The sequence below is a fragment of the Rissa tridactyla genome, chromosome 11 (assembly GCF_028500815.1).
Source record: "Rissa tridactyla isolate bRisTri1 chromosome 11, bRisTri1.patW.cur.20221130, whole genome shotgun sequence".
NCBI lineage: Eukaryota > Metazoa > Chordata > Aves > Charadriiformes > Laridae > Rissa > Rissa tridactyla.
Genome location: NC_071476.1, coordinates 21,844,083 through 21,859,881, shown reverse-complemented (window position 1 = coordinate 21,859,881; position 15,799 = coordinate 21,844,083). Strand labels below are relative to the sequence as shown.

The 15,799-nt window shown below is 50.4% G+C and overlaps 1 protein-coding gene across 2 annotated transcripts in view; it reads right to left on the bottom strand.

The window, feature by feature from the left end:
• CYSTM1 (cysteine rich transmembrane module containing 1) overlaps positions 1–15,799 on the bottom strand; it is a 28,847-nt gene that overhangs the window by 1,126 nt on the left and 11,922 nt on the right. For both annotated transcript variants that reach the window (XM_054217361.1, XM_054217360.1), the window contains exon 2: positions 15,514–15,761. In XM_054217361.1, the coding sequence (XP_054073336.1) occupies positions 15,514–15,742 (229 nt within the window). In that variant the 5' untranslated portion in view covers positions 15,743–15,761. The remainder of the gene's footprint in view (positions 1–15,513; positions 15,762–15,799) is intronic.

Sequence of the window (15,799 nt, the reverse complement as noted above, 5' to 3'; positions counted from 1 at the left end):
CAGCTGCCTGGGAGCATTCGCTCACAGCGTGTGGTGACATTCCCTTGCTCCAGGACCGTCGGGGTGGAAGCGCATCTCTTCTCCAGACAACCCCAGAAGGAGGTGGCAGCGTGCTGCAGTGCTGTGACAGGCTGTGCCGGAGCAGGAGAGGTGCCACATGCTCTCCTCCCCCAGGAGCTGCTGGCCCCACCTGCCCTTGCAGAGCCAGAGCAGGCGCCTCCAAGCGGGAGCAGACGGGGGCCTGGTGGAAACCTGGCTCCCACACACAGCCCGGGGTGCTGCGGGCTGTGGGGCAGTGGCCACAGGGGTGGGGGAGGCTGCATGACCCCCTCCCCACAACCCGCGGCCAGGGCCAGCAGCACTGCCCCACCGGCAAGGAGCGCAGAACAAGGTCAGTGACATTGTGAGCCCAGCGCCCTGGCCGCCTCCTGCAATCCAAGAGAGCCTATTCCATCCCTTCCACAGGGCGGACCACAGACCTGTCCCGTTCACGGACTCTGGTCAGGCCCCTCCTACCTGCCCACAGCCCCAGACTGCGCTCAGAACCATGCACGAAAGACTTGCAAAGGCTTCACGTTCAAAAGCACGAAGACTTGAGAGTGTCTGACAGCACTGTATCACCAGCTTTCCCTTCGCTGCCTGTGCTCCCTGGTGAGATGACCCAGGCCCGCTGGCTCCCGTACACCTCCGTGCGGCACAAGCTGTCATCAAGCGGCCGGTCGGGTCCCCGGAGCAGTGGGCTATCGCGGTCACCAACGGCACAGCAGCAGGAAAGAAGGGCGCTGTGCCCTGCTGCCCAGCGAAGAAGCTGGCTTAGCAGAGCTGCCCACGCCGTTTCACTTTCCTTCCCCAAGCAGCACCGCTGGGGGCAGCCGGACGCCCTGACATTTGATCGTTCACCCTCCTCGGCCGAGCAGCGTTCTCCCCTGCAGCAGACAGAGCTGCCCTTCCGTCTGGCTTAACACACCGAGCCACGACGAGAGAAGTGAGCCCTGGCGCCGCACGACGCCTTCGTGTGAAGCCAGTCGCACGACCCAGCGGTGCGGGAAGGGCAGGGCTGCGCACGACAAGTTCAGCTTGTGAGGACTGAAGGAGGCACTGACGTGCTTTTCCCGTGGCTGCTCAGGAAGCTCCCAAACCAGCTCCCTGCGCTGGAGCCCTGAGCAGCTCTCGTTTCTAACCATCTGCAAGGTGCCATTCAAAGCTGTCCTGCTTCGGTGCCACGGAGGGCTGGATTGCCACTGACAGAGCACTGCCATACCCAAAACTGTGCCCCAGTGCCTTGAGACATCCAGAGATCTGCACAGCAAAAGGGGTCTGGGAGGATGTTTGGGGGGGGGGCACTGGTTCCTTGGAGGCAGCAGGGCGACTCTGACCTCTGGAAAACACCGGTGAGAACAGATACCGCAGAACCTGCTCCAGAGCAAAGTCCTTGCAGCTTCAGGCTGAGTGAAACCCAGAGGAACAAGATGCCCCTTCTCTGCCCCAAAAAAAGCTCTGCAGCGCACGACACTCCCAAATCTGGGGGGCAGCATAACGGTTACACTGCTCTGGGGGTGCCTCGCATACTCTCGGCTCCCTTGCTGGAGCGGCCAAAACGGACCAAGCTCCCACGCTGACAACACCCTCTCCCGTCAGCACTAGGGTCTGGCGCGTCCCACCCAGTGCAGGCAGCCCTAGTGGCCTCCAGCCGCTACCTGCTGACCAGAGGAGGCCACGTCACTGCAGTGCAAACCACAGGCTGGGGGGCAGTTACGAGTTTTGGCCACCCCAGTCAAGCCCGTCTTCACCCTGGCTGAAGGCAGCCACATCTGTAGCCGCAGCAGAGGCACCGTGCAGGGAAGAGCTCTAACACTGCTGCCCTTTACTGCCAGAGTTAAAGCAACATTACTTTCTGGTAGCTCTAAGCTACCGAGGAGCAATGCTGGGGCACGCAGAAGCAGCGAGCTATCAAGTGACAGACGAACATTGACAAGTCCTCCATCGTAGCACACCAACTGGTTAGTTGGCGACTTGCAAGGAAGTCAGTGCAATTGAGCCTAACTCTGTACCCTGCTGGAGGATGGGCCTGTGGAACCTTCCCTACCCCAAAGCAGAGCTGAAACGGATGCTGCCCCACGCAATTTATAGCAAGCTGTCCACGACTGCAGGCACAGGAGAAGAGTTTGCCTGAAGTATGAATGATTAATCCATTAGAAGTTTTAAACTACAGCCAAGTGTTGAGGACACGCTGACAAAGCTGTATAAAGTGCTGTTATGAAACACTTGCTGAAATATTCAACAAAACGGCTGTTCCAAATCTGGGCCTGTGCAATGGGAGAGCGGCACTTCTACTGCGCGGCCGCTCCCGTCGGATGGTGCCTCTCATCACACGTGGGTCACAGCGGCCGCCGGCATCGCTCCTCCCCTGCCAGCAGCACCTTCAGCAGCCGGCGCGGCACTGCTGCTGGCAGCTTGGGCCAGAGAGGCCTGCACTGAACTGGCTGATACACAGGCACAACTGGGACAGGAGAAGGGACAGCAGCCAGGTCGAGACCTTTCCGGGACTCACTGTGGCCTTTCTGTTAGAAACAGTGAAACAGCACTGGAAAGAGACCAGGTCCTTGCACTCTCTTCTGCCAAAAACCAGAGGTCATTTAAGCCAGCAGCACATTGTGGCACAACTACATTGTGGCACAACGTTTCCTGCAGAAACGCTCTGAGAAAAAGCTGCATTTTTCCCCATGCAGGGGGTTACGGTACTTTACCGAATCCATTCGCCTTCCACATTCAAGGAAAGCCCCAGAGGAGACCAGTTGAAATACACATTTGAGAAGTTGTCGCCTCCCACTGCAGTTTCTCTCCCAGAGGGAGCACAAGTCCCAAGAGGGCAGCTCTCAAGCACGCCCGGCTCACAGGAGCTGGTGTCAGCTGCTGCTGTGGTTTGAGAGGAAACACAGCCGCCACTGCAAGTTTTCAGTCTTCGAGAGCATCTGGGCTATACTCTACTAAATAAAACCAACCCACCTTAGAGTCTGAGTTCAATGATCGCTTTCTTTGAAGCTTCATCAATGCTTCAGAAGTTGTAGCTCTGTTGCTGTCACCAGAAAAATTACCTGAGAAACTTTAAACACAGTCATGCAGCATTAAAGCTGAAAAGCTTTTCTCATCAAGCAGTTGGGTGTGGGCGTTATACAGGAGAGGACAAGAGCAGAACAGCTCTCCATCTTATTCACTTACAGCTGCCAAAATGCACAGGATAAACAACAGTTCAAAGGAAGGCCAAGCCTCTCCTTAGGCTGGAGACATCCTATTCCAGTCCTCTCATTCTGGACACTGCACAACTGATCATCAGCCTCAAAGCACTAACACAGCGAGAGAAGGACCCAAGGAAACCAAGAGCGTGTGGTAGCACCTTTATTCGCTCTTCCCAGCCTATGCAATAGCGCTATTTTAAATGCGGAGGATCCCCTGTAAGCAGCCCAGTGAGAGACAGCATAGCAAAACCCTAGGCACCTTACCCAAACCTCTGAAAATCCCTTTGGAAGTCTTGCACAGCACGTTACTGATGCAAAGCCACCCCACGGCTTCCCAACTCACTTCAACCAGCAGCTTTCCGTTAACAGAGATCAGGTTTTCTACTGGAAGAGCTTTGCCAGCAAAACCCCAACCCAAAACACATCAATTAAGGGAAGTGCTGGTTTTCTCTGCTTCTTGTCAGAAGCCTAAATGCCTCCAAGATAATTCGAGCCTTACTGGCGACTTCATTAGCTGCTTTGTGCCTCTCTTTTTGACCAAGGTCAGGCACTCCGAAGATCTCCCATGGCATGGCAGGGTCCTTTGCACGATGAGCAGATGCCCATTAGCGCTTTGGGACTGGCGGTCCGATACAGAAGAGGAACAAGGGTGATTTCTCTCGGAGGCACTAGGCAGCGCTCAGTTTTAGGCTCGAGTTTTGATGCTTCCATTGTTTTTTCTAAAGCAGGATAGGAGAGGGTGTAAGCTGAGCAGACCCTCCCATCTTCTAATCAACCTTAAAGAGTACAGATCACAATGAATCATGCTTGTCCCCAAAATGGTAGCACTCCCTGTAATCACACAGTACCAGCCTGCACAATCCAGTGCAAATAACTCCCACTTTGTTTTTAAAACAAATACTACAATACCTTGTTATTTCATGTACAACCTGCTTTATCTTAAGCATACACATTTTGTTTCTTCTCATGCCTAATTTATACGTTAATCATTACCTCCATGAGGGAAAGGCAGGAGCAGTACTTTTCACCTGGTTTGGCATAAACTAAAATCGCGACCTTAGACTGTAGCGCTCCTTATCACAGTGGGTCTACAAGGACCACAGTACAAGGATACTGGCTTTGATGATAGAACCAGCCCATCCTGTCCCAGGGGCCAGGCACAGATGTCACCGTTAAGGTACCCACTTACTTACATGGGGAGCCCTTCCAGAAAGCAGACAGCGACGCCACCCGAGAGCCCTCGAGCTCCGCAAGCCCTCCCAGAAGTCTTGCTGCAGCCAGCGGGGGCCCTGGCCCTTGTCTAGGTATTTCAGGTATGACACCCAGGCAGACAGACAAGCAAGCAAGGGCTCACTTCAGGCAAGCCAAAGGGCAGGCTCAGCCAAGAAGTCAGCCGCCTGGGAAGAAGCGAAGTGCGCGCACCCCCAGCGTCGGCCCAGCCTAGCACCAACCAGCTGCAGGGACTCCTTCCTCTTCCTAAGGCGAGAGGGCTAGGAGCATGAGAAAAGCAGTAAGTTCTGAAGCTTACTTCTTCTTTAGCTCCAGCTGCGTGCTGGCACTCAGAACCACTCTGCATGCACACAAGAGGCTTACGCTCCTGTTAGGCAAGGCCTGGAGCACGCAAGAGGAAGCGGCAACAGCAGTTTACCAACCACTGCTACTGCTGACCAAAAACTCGTCCCGTGGTGTCTGAACAGCTGACTGCCACGGTAACAGCTGTTCAGAGCAGAAGTATTAATACCACAGTCTTCTCATCTGGGAGGAAGCACACAGTAGAGAAGGGACCAGTAAATCTTTTCCCACATGTAAATAAAGCGGGTTTTATCGCTGCTTCTGCGCCAAGAGATTTGGTTTTGCTTGTCCAGCCAGCAAGCAGGAAGTCTTGCTTAAGACTGCACAACACCATTTTAATAATAATTTCTTACAGGGTTAAGCGCTGCCTCCAGCGGATTGCTAAGTCAAGTCAGTCTGTGCATCTGGTTCGACCTTCAAAACGTTCTTACCCAAGTCCAGTGAAAGTCCTTCTGTTCAGGAGAAGGGACAGACAGTGCAAGGGCGTTAGCTGCAACCGAAGGACGCAGAGGTGACAGTGACTAGAAATCAAGTGTTTCTGAGCCACTCTTTGGGGCTGCAGACCCAGCACTGCAGGAGGAAGGAACACCCAGCCCTGACCTCCCAGCCAGACGCGTGTCCTGGAGTAAACCCCGCACAGGCAGCAAGTGCAGAAGAAGAGACTGCATGGCTGGGGAAGAGGGATGCAAGGACTTCAACTAAAGTTTTCATACTGGCTGCCAACATGTCTCGTCTCTGCCACAGGCCTCCCTTGCCCACAAGACCTCCAGGGCACAGTCTGGGCACAGACGAGATCTAACTCCCTTGTCAAGAAAAGCATTTAATTATTCTTTCTCCTCTCTGGGGATATTTGCCCATGCTTTACAGCTTCACGCCTGTCACGTCACATTCCCTGGCCCCCCAACTCCTTCCTGCCCAGAGGCTTTCACTGTACGCTCAGTCTCTACTGACACCCTATTCAGATTTCAGGAAATACCTTAGCACACTCCTGAAACAGATACCAGTCAGAGCCAGATGGAAATACAATAGCCTACTTCCAAGCAAAAAAAAAAAAAAAAAATTCCAAAGTTGCAAAACGCTCAGAGCAAGTTTCACAATCCCCAGCTCCAAACACAGAAGGCTCTACCACCAGAGTCACCTGAGCAAAACTCAAGTATCAAGGAAGCAAAGTGGCAGGGAGTACGGGTAGTTTCACATGCAAATCCCCTCTGCCACCAGACTGCTGCTGACCCAGCCCAGATTTCAGCCTGGACTCAAGCAGAAGTGACTGATCTGTAACTACCCACACTGGTATCAGACCTGCCCTCTTCCGTGGCTGCATGACTGTATCCAGCAGGTTAGGAAAATTCCTGCCTTTCAGTTCCCGCTAGTCTGAGAAGCTCTTACGGTCACCCTAGAGAGCTGTTTCAGCTTTCAGGGAGCTGAACAGGCAACACATTTCAGGGAAATTACCATGCCAAGTGAGAGCTTTCCAGAGCCAACGCAGCACTGGCCACATTTCACACAAGGGTAAGTAAAGTTGCTCCCCTCTTGCACACTGCCTGTGCTCCAAGCACGAGTTACGTCTGATCATAAACTGTGCAGAAGATTTTCTTGCAGCTGAGCTCAGGGCTGGGAACAAGGTGAGCTTCCTCACCTGAGCGCACAGGGATGGGATTCAGAGATCTCCGAGATAACTGAAGTCATACTAATCAGCATTTATGGAGCACAGATGTGCCCAGAAAGGATTCAACATCTCTAAAAAGCAGGGCTACAGGCACTCCTCATAGGAGAAAAGCATACCTTAGGTACTAGAGTACTCGAGTCTCTGCAGGATGTCACCAGGCATCAGCCAGCACTCCAAAGCACTATAAACCCCATCACACAGGTTAGAAAGCGTGCAGAAGACGTGTCATATAAGAAACCAGCTTCCCCCCAGCTCAAAAGTACAGTAATTCAGGGCCTCAGACCTCTCAGTTTATTCTAGACTGCAACAGACACAGAGACATCTCCCGAAAGTTCAGAACTTGAGAACTTCCTCTAACTTTTTTTTGTAATCAGTGAAATCTTAGTTTACTGTTAAGGCAAGGAGACATCTTCCACCAAGTCAACGACATGGCTGAGAACAGCACATTCCTCAGCCTGAGTCAGTGTTTCCACTGAAAATCAGCATCGGTTCTAGATTTAAATAAGACCTGGCTTGCAGTGATTTACACAGCACGAACTCAGCCTTACAAGGGTCTTGCAAGAGTGTTCCGGCAGACAGACAGGAGGGACAAAGTGCAGTTTTAAAGCAAAGGGAACACGCCACAGCGAGCAGTCACTCAGCATAGAAGGAGTCTCCTTGAGCAATCTCCCCGGGGCTCAAGTACCACAATCTGCACAGCGCCTGCAGTGCTGGAAAAAGGCCTTACACACTTTGCTTCTCACCCAGGCCAGGTGCCCAGCTGACAAGGGCTGTCCAGAAGGGCAGCCTCATTTAATTCCATCCGCTACGGTGCCAGCCTTAGACTCATTTAGCCAGTTTGTCTGAAGCACGTTTTCAGATACAGGACCTGAAATTGGAAATCCTTCTCTTTGCATCAGGTTCTTCTCAGATTATGCCCTCCTTGGGGGTGAGAAGCAATGAAGGTGAGGTCAGACATCAGTCCCAGGACAGCACTGTTTGCCAGTAAACGGCCCCCGCTGTTTGCGCAGTCAGATGACGTGAGCCAGGGACAGAGGGAGGTATGATACAGGGAGAGAGAACGCCAGGTTTTAATGCATACTACAGTACGAGAAGCAGATAAGAGGACAACTGCCAAATGAGATTTTAAGTTTTTTTTTGGCAGGACATCAGCCATCTGGAGTTGCAGGTCCTGAAGGTATAGTAACAGTTAAACTAAATGCTCCAACAGACTGCTTGGAAAGGGTAAATATACGGGGAGAAAACCTACTGGAATTGCTACATTCTGCCCTCCAAATAAACTTTTCCTGGGGAGGGCTCAGCTTGACAGACACGGTTTGAGAAGCGAGGGCCTAACCAGAGCAATTAGGATCCCCTCCTTTCCACACTCAGACCTGCATAAGAGGAAAAATACATCCCTCTAGCAGAAGGCAGTGACTGTATCTAGGTCACCCGTTTATTCTTGCAGCTGGACAAACATTAGGAGGCAGGCAGCATCACTGTGACTATTACTCTTACCACAGCCGGCTTTGCTACAAGTAATCAACTTCCAGAAATAAGGTTTCCACCCTGTGTGTACAATAGGTCACAGGCAATACTGGGCTTTGTTTGCCTTTGGTTGGAAGGAAGGCTGCTGCCAGAGCCTGGTTCCCTCTGGCACAGCACAGAATAGCTTCATCCATTACGCTGTTATGTACCAGTGGGGCATGGGGGGGGTGGGGAGAAATTAAGCTGGGCAAATTGCTAACATCAGCTAGTGCTTTCAAAATTAGTATGTCACTTTGTACTTTGGCTCATTCCACTTCTTTTTAAAGCACACCATTATCAACAGCGTTACATTTCACCTCTAATTTACATAGACAAGAAAGTACCTGCTGACCAGTCAGCAGATACCGTTGTTTCCTCATGCCAGTTGATACCAAATTATTCTATAATGAAAATACTGGTGGGGAAATGAGATATTTTCTTCCTCCTAAGCAAGCCCCTGCTGCCCAAAAAGGCCCAGCTCCTTATGCCATGCTCCACACAGGCACCACGTTCCTACTGCTGCACGTTTGCCAGCTTTGTTCTAGTGCAGGCGCGTTCCCTCCACCCACCCAAAGCACTGTGTGACACTGAACGGCAGATCGACGGTGTTCCAGGCACTCACGCCTGGACAGACAAGAAGACAGCCCTCAGTTTTTACAGCAGGAAAGCTGCAGACAGAAATCAGCACGAGCCAGTTCACAGAGCTAGGAAGATGAATCAGATACTCTTAAGGATAATATCCCTCAGGCTCAGGATATAAATTACCAGCTCTAAAAGTAAAGGTCAAGTTGTTTACTTCTAATGAACAACAGCCAAGTCAGTTATTAGACCTTGCAAGATGCAAGAAGTGGTGTTTCTTTGGAGACTTTGCTATCGGTAGCCTGTGCAAACCCAGAAGCCAGCTATCAAAAAAAAAACCACCACCAAACAAAAAACCACCATCAAAGCCATGGCCATGAGGTCTTCTGTGCCACCTCAGCAAGTGACCCAGCCTCTGTCTCACTGCTCCTCCACCTGGAGGAGAAGCATACGCTTCTCCTCTCATGCCCAACAGTGCTGAAGTAGCTAGGGTGACTCTGAGGGAGTGCAAGCTTGCACACGCTGGACTCCATCCCCTCTGGGAGAAGGGACAAAGGGGCACCAGCGGCCATTATCAGCTGCAGCCTCCCTCTTTAAAGTGCTGTAATACAGGGGAGTCATATGGCCAACACCACTAAGTCTTACCACATAAATTGCAAGATGATTTCCGCAACTCAGACCGTCATCATGGCTAACTAATTCTACACAGTCCAGAGTGGAATATACTTGTTCTTGTTTGGCACTGTTCTGGACTGCACCTTTCTCCAACAAGCCTTCGGGTATCATAGAATGGTTTGGGTTGGAAGGGACCTTTAAAGACATCTAGTCCAAACCCCACGCAATGAGCAGGGACATCTTCAACTAGATCAGGTTCCTCGGAGCCCCATCCAACCCGGCCTTGAATGTTTCCAGGGATGAGGCATCTACCACCTCCATGGACAACCTGGGCTAGGGTTTTACCACTCTCAGAGTAAAGCATTTATTTCTCGTATGTAGTCTAAATCATCCTCTTTTAGTTTAAAACTGTTACCTCTTGTCCCATTGCTACCGGCCCTGATAAAATGTCTGTCCCCATCTTTCCTGTAGGCCCCCTTTAAGTACTGAAGGCCACTATAAGGTCTCCCCGGAGCCTTCTCTTCTCGAGGTTGAAGAACCCTGACTCTCTCAGCCTGTCCTCATAGGAGAGGTGTTCCATCTCTCTGATCATTTTTGTGGCCTCCTCTGGACCTGCTCCAACAGGTCCATGTTTCTCCTGTGCTGAACGCCCTAGAGCTGGACACAGTACTCCACATGGGGTCTCATGAGAGAGAGTGGCAGAATCACCTCCCTCGACCTGCTCGCCACGCTTCTTTTGATGCGGCCCAAGATATGGTCAGCCTTCCGGGCTGCGAACACACACTGCTGTCTCTTGTCCAGCTTTTCACCCACCACTATGCCCAAGTCCTTCTCCTCAGGGCTGCTCTCAATCTTTTCATCCCCCAGCCTGTATTGATACCAGGGGGTAGCCCTGACCCACATGCAGGACCCTGCACTTGGCCTTGTTGAACCTCATGAGGTTCACACGAGCTCACTTCCTGAGCTTGCCCAGGTCCCTCCGGATGGCATCTCGTCCCTCAGGCGCGTCAACCACACCACTCAGCTTGGCGTCATCAGCAAACTTGCTGAGGGTGCACTCAATCCCACTGCCTATGTCATTGATGAATATATTGAACAGCACTGGCCCCAATACGGACCCCTGACACCACTCACCACCAATCTCCATCTGGACATTGAGCCATTGACCACCACCCTCTAGATGCAATCATCCAGCCAATTCCTCATCCACCAAACAGTCCACCCATCAAATCCATATTTTCCCAATTCAGAGAGAAGGATGTTGTAGGGGACGGTGTCAAAGGCCTTACACAAGTCCAGACAGATGACATCCATAGCTCTTCCCTCATCCATAGCTCCACTGGTGTAGTCACTCCATCTCAGAAAGCCACTAGGTTGGTCAAGCAAGACTTGCCCTTGGTGAAGCCATGCTGGCTGTCTCGAATCACTTCCCTGTCCTCCATGTGCCTTAGACTAGCTTCAAGGAGGATCTGTTCCATGATCTCCCCAGGCACAGAGGTGAGGCTGACAGGTCAGTAGTTCCCAGGGTCCTCCTTTCTGCCCTTTTTAAAAATGGGTGCAATGTTTCCCTTTTTCCATTCACCAGGGACTTCACCTGACTGCCATGACTTTTCCAATACCACGGAGAGTCGCCTGGCAACTACATCAGCCAGTTCCCTCACGACTCTGGGACACATCCCATCAGGTCCCATAGACTTCTGTATATTCAGGTTCCTCAAGCGGTCACAAACCTGATCTTCTCTTACATTGGGAGGGACTTTGCTCCCCTAGTCCCTGCCTTGCGGTTCATCCACTTGAGATGTGTCGGGAGAGAGATTGCCAGCGAAGACCGAGGCAAGAGTTGAGTATCTCAGCCTTCTCTTCTGTTGTTAGCAGTTTGCCAGTGTATGGGGAGGTACACTTTTTTTGACTTTCCTTTGACATACCTCTAGAAATCCTTCTTATTAGTCTTTGCATCCCTTGCCGAGTTCAGCTCCAGATGCGCCTTGGCCTTCCTGACCCAAACTCTACACAACTGGGCAGCATCCCTATACGCTTCCCAGGATACCTGTCCTCACTCCCACTTTCTCTTTCCAGCCTAGATGTTTTCTACCTTTGCCAAGCATTACCCCAACAGGAAGGGACAAACTCTCCAGCCTGGGCTTACAGCTCCCGTCTCCTGAGGATACGGAGGAACAGGCGCTGTGGCTGGGGAGAAGCATGGCTGCAGCATGCATGCCACGCACAGCCAGCGTAACTCATGCCTGTGCTGCTCAGCCTGAAGAGTCCATCAACAGCAGGCTTTGAAACAAGGCTCGGGGGTTCATGAGCTCTTCTACAGCATGGGTGACAAAGCCAATACTAAGTTTAAGGAATTTTCCTGTTACATCTCATATGCAGCTTTCTTTTTAATACAGACAGTGAGCAATATGAGGTTATTTTTCTTCTCCATGGGCCAGCTGGACAAGCTACGTCCATTGCTACTCCAGACAGTCCACAAATTGTTCGATTAAAAAACACTGCCACCATGAAATGCTACTTTATTGTCACATTTTGAAAGCTCAGCAGTAATTATTTCCATCTGTGTGATCCACTCAAGACCAAAATATGATTCATAATTACTTCCACACATTAGCACACTGGCTGCGATCCATAATATAAGAGCTTACTTTGCAGTTTGCCTACATAGTAAAATAACTTAAAGCATAAAATTTAGAGTATAGCAAATTTCCCACTTTTCAGTGTGGACACACATTTGTTCAGAAATACTAATGCATTACTTGCAGCAGCTTAATTCATTAGATTAAGCAACGTCACCTAGGAGAGCAAAACATCTGCTCTGAAAGGAAAGCACCCACACAGTAGCTCTTCCCAGATAACTGCTTGGAAACACCACGAGAACTGACAAACCACATTAAATCATGTCTCAGACCAGCTAGGCAGACTGTAACGACTTGATTAAATTTAGATGTCAATTTTTTTTATATCAGAGGTTCAGCCACACCAACAGACATACAGTAATGGTATAACAGATTTTTTAAAAATTAGCTTTTTTTAGGGACACCCATTCTATGTTAGACACTCCTGGGGGTGACCATTAAACAAAACCTCATTGAAAGCTATCTCAGAAGACTTCTGTTAAAGATATCAGGTTCCGGGTTGACACACTGGCCAAAAAGGAGCAAGGAGGAAAAAGGGTGTTTAACAGAGGCAGAATCAAGAAAAAGGAAAAGCTTTTGCAGAAAAACACAAAGTTACAGCCCTGACTTCGTTTTGCTGACATTAATAAATGGTTTTGTACATTACATCCACTTCAACAAAAGCAATGCAAATTGGAGGCTCCCGAGGTGGGTTCAGAGGCCAGATATGGCTATAGGGAGCAGTTCGAAGACAGGACTTACCAGAAGACCTTTGGTTTCGGGGTTAGGGTGCTGCTTCTGCAGAACTGCAGTTGTGTTAGCTTTGGTTTAGCAACAAAACCATTCTTCCTGCAGCATAAACCTGGCCTCTCAGTGAAGACGCACTCAAACACTTAGACACACGTCCTCTCTCATCTCCCAGCCTACTCCCTTGTGCTGGCCCACAGGTGTGCAAGCAGAGCAGAGACCTGATCTAAGCAGAGGACATTCAGTGTCATCGGTTCCCTGATCCAGTCTGGTATGAGATCCTTTAAGCCTCCAAGGCAGCAGATTTGGCTCAAAGCCAGACTGTCCAAGGCAGCAGACCCACTCTCCCTTCAGCTTCTGCTAGCATATCCCTTTTTGTGGCTATAGCAGCAAAGTGACACTTGCACTAACCAAAGACGTTCTACCTGGGATACAAGGAATTTTTTTTCTCCCCCAGTACCGAGAAATGCCTGTTAGCCACCCCAAAACTGTGCATTTCCCAGGGAAAACCCCAATTACACTTCGAGTCCGTGAGGTAGTAGTGGTGGGAAGTATCACCAGGCTGCTACCCGCTCCTTCTCAAAGGAAAGCCCTTAAGGTTTTCACTCTTTTACAGAGGAAGCTGAACTCATGACTTCCACTCATTCAGGTTCTTACTCACTCACACCCATTGTTCACTGCTTATATTTGGGTCCTCCGGCCAGACCCAAACCAGAGCATTCCTGACATCTTGCATCAGATATAAATCCAGGGATGCTTTTATATACACTGGTCCAGTAGTCCACCATTTGCAGCAAAAAAAAGTTCTTGAAAATGTTCTCTCCACAGTTCAGCCTGTCCACCCACCTATGTCAAGTCTCCTTTGGATTCACCACAGTGAAATACTCTTGCTGGGAACTTCTCAAGCTCCAGCTTCCCAAGAACTCAGGGCTTTGAGAAGACCTTTGTCACAGTGCACTGCTGAGTCAGAGTAACGTGAAGTGGTAGAGGGGCGCAGCTGGCAGTTATTTCAAAATGCAGAAAATGCGTATAGACCTCAGCCCGGAGCAGGCCCCAAGCACGTGTTGTCCCAAGCCATGGCAACAACAGTATGTTGAGAATGACCTTAATGTGCAACGGCCAAAGACGGTTTCACATAGTGGTAAAGGCCTTGGGGGAATTGTCTGAGTCTTGACAACTTTCCAAGTGATGTCAGCTTTGATACCCACTTCATCAGTCTTTACAGCACCAGTACCCAAAGTCCCCGCACAGCTGTAACGCACCGACTTAGGTTTTGATTTGAGGTACATGTTAGCCTGATTTTTCTTTTCCACCCCAGGTTAATCTGTCCATGACCATGTCAGACACACCCAGCACACGCAAACCCTGAGTGTCTCCTTTCCTTCCTGAGAGCAGGTCCCACCTAAAGCACAGTGCCTCTACAGAAGTGCCCCCCACACTCCCTCCTGCAGAACAGCCCCCTTGGTAGCTCTGGCAACATCTGCTGCTCCCCGAAGATAGCCAGAACACCTACAGGTACTTAAGACTCTTCTCAACAGCTCAGGTCTGTTTGTGATATTCACTGCAACAGAGGAAGAGAGGTGATGATGGTTTCTGGCTCCCCAGTCTGGATGAGGATCTTTATCTTTCAGGCTTCTTCAAGCCTGAAAGGCAGCACTGGAGTTGGCATGACAGCGTGAGTCCCTGTGCTGACGGTGAGGGGGCGAGTACACCCCAAGATGAACAAGCAGAGATTTTACAACCAAAGCCTGTGAAACTGATGAGAATAAACTCGGTCTCTATGCAAGTGTCCTTACCAGCAAGACAAAGAGTTAACAAAAAAAACCCAAGCTAAATCCTCCTCTTTCTAATGGGGAAAAGGACCACAACTCAGCCTTGTGAGAATCCTAGAGTTGAGGTTGGAAGGGAACTCTGGAGATATCTGGTTCAACCCCTGTGCTCAAGTAGGGTCAGCTACAGCACGCTGCCCAGGACCATCGTCCAGCCAGGTTTTGAGTATCTCCAAAGATGGAGACTCCACTGCCTCTCTGGGCAACCTGTGCCAGTGCTTGATCACTCTCACAGTAGAAAAGCATCGTCTTGTGTTCAGAAGGAACGCCCCATGTTTCAGTTTGTGCTCGTTGTCTCCAGTCCTGTCACTGGACGCTCCTGAGAAGAGTCCAGCTCCCTCTTCTTCATTCCCTCCCATCAAGCATTTATACGCATGGATAGCTGCCCCCCACCCCTTCCCTGTCCCGAGTCTTTTCTTCTTGAGGCTGAACAGTCCCACCTCTCTCAGCTTCTCCTCATATAAAGATGCTCTGGTCCCTCAATCATCTTCTCAGCCCTCCTCTGACAATTTGAGCCTGCACCAAGCACTGCAGCGAGCCCCACGAGACCTATGGGTGCCAGAGTAAACCAGCATACCATATTGAAAGGATGTGGCACAACAGATGGACCAGCTAGCTGCCAAGATAAGTTACACTGTCCTCCCTTTCCCCAGAAATCTGTGCTTTTCCACAGAACAATAATAGCCTCCAAAAAAAACCAAAAGCCCAGGAACGGTTTCAATGGCGCTATTAGATAACTTGAACAGATATCGAAGGGCTCAAGAAAACGGATGCACACTGATTTAGTAGGAACTGGACACTTGCATATTACAAGCTTTAACTGTGCGGTCTTCAGGTGAAGCTTATCAACCAAAAGACAGACAGAATGAGAGTTGTGGCAAACCTAAGGCCAGCAAAAAGCACGTATAACAATCTCAGCATAAGGATTCCCCTGAGGCATCAGCATTACGGATGTCCAGCAGTATCTTCCAACAGGCAGAGACCTGTTAGAGACATAACAGCAAAATAAAGCAGGAAAAGAGTCTACAAACAGAATCGCTACTTCAAACAAGTCTCCACCATATTATTTTAAGGTCAACACGTACTCACTCATTTGCAAACCAGAAAGGGTCACGATTATATCACCCCACGGCCACTAGGCATACCTGTGTTTTTAGGCCCATCTGCATACACTGGTCCTGGAGGCGGAGGTGCGTTTTGCCACCCATACTGAGGATAACCTTGATAACCTGGCTGGCCTGGCTGGTATGGCCCAGTAGGTCCGGGAGGATAGCCTGGGTACGGGCCAGGAGGACCACCCGGTTGCTGTGCATAGGGTGGGTAAGGGGCAGTTGGGCCCGGGCCGGGGTAAGGTGGAGGATTTTCGTAGTTCATGTGGGATGCACAATCTGTCCTGCAGAAGAAGGAAAACAAACAGAAGAACTGGTTTGC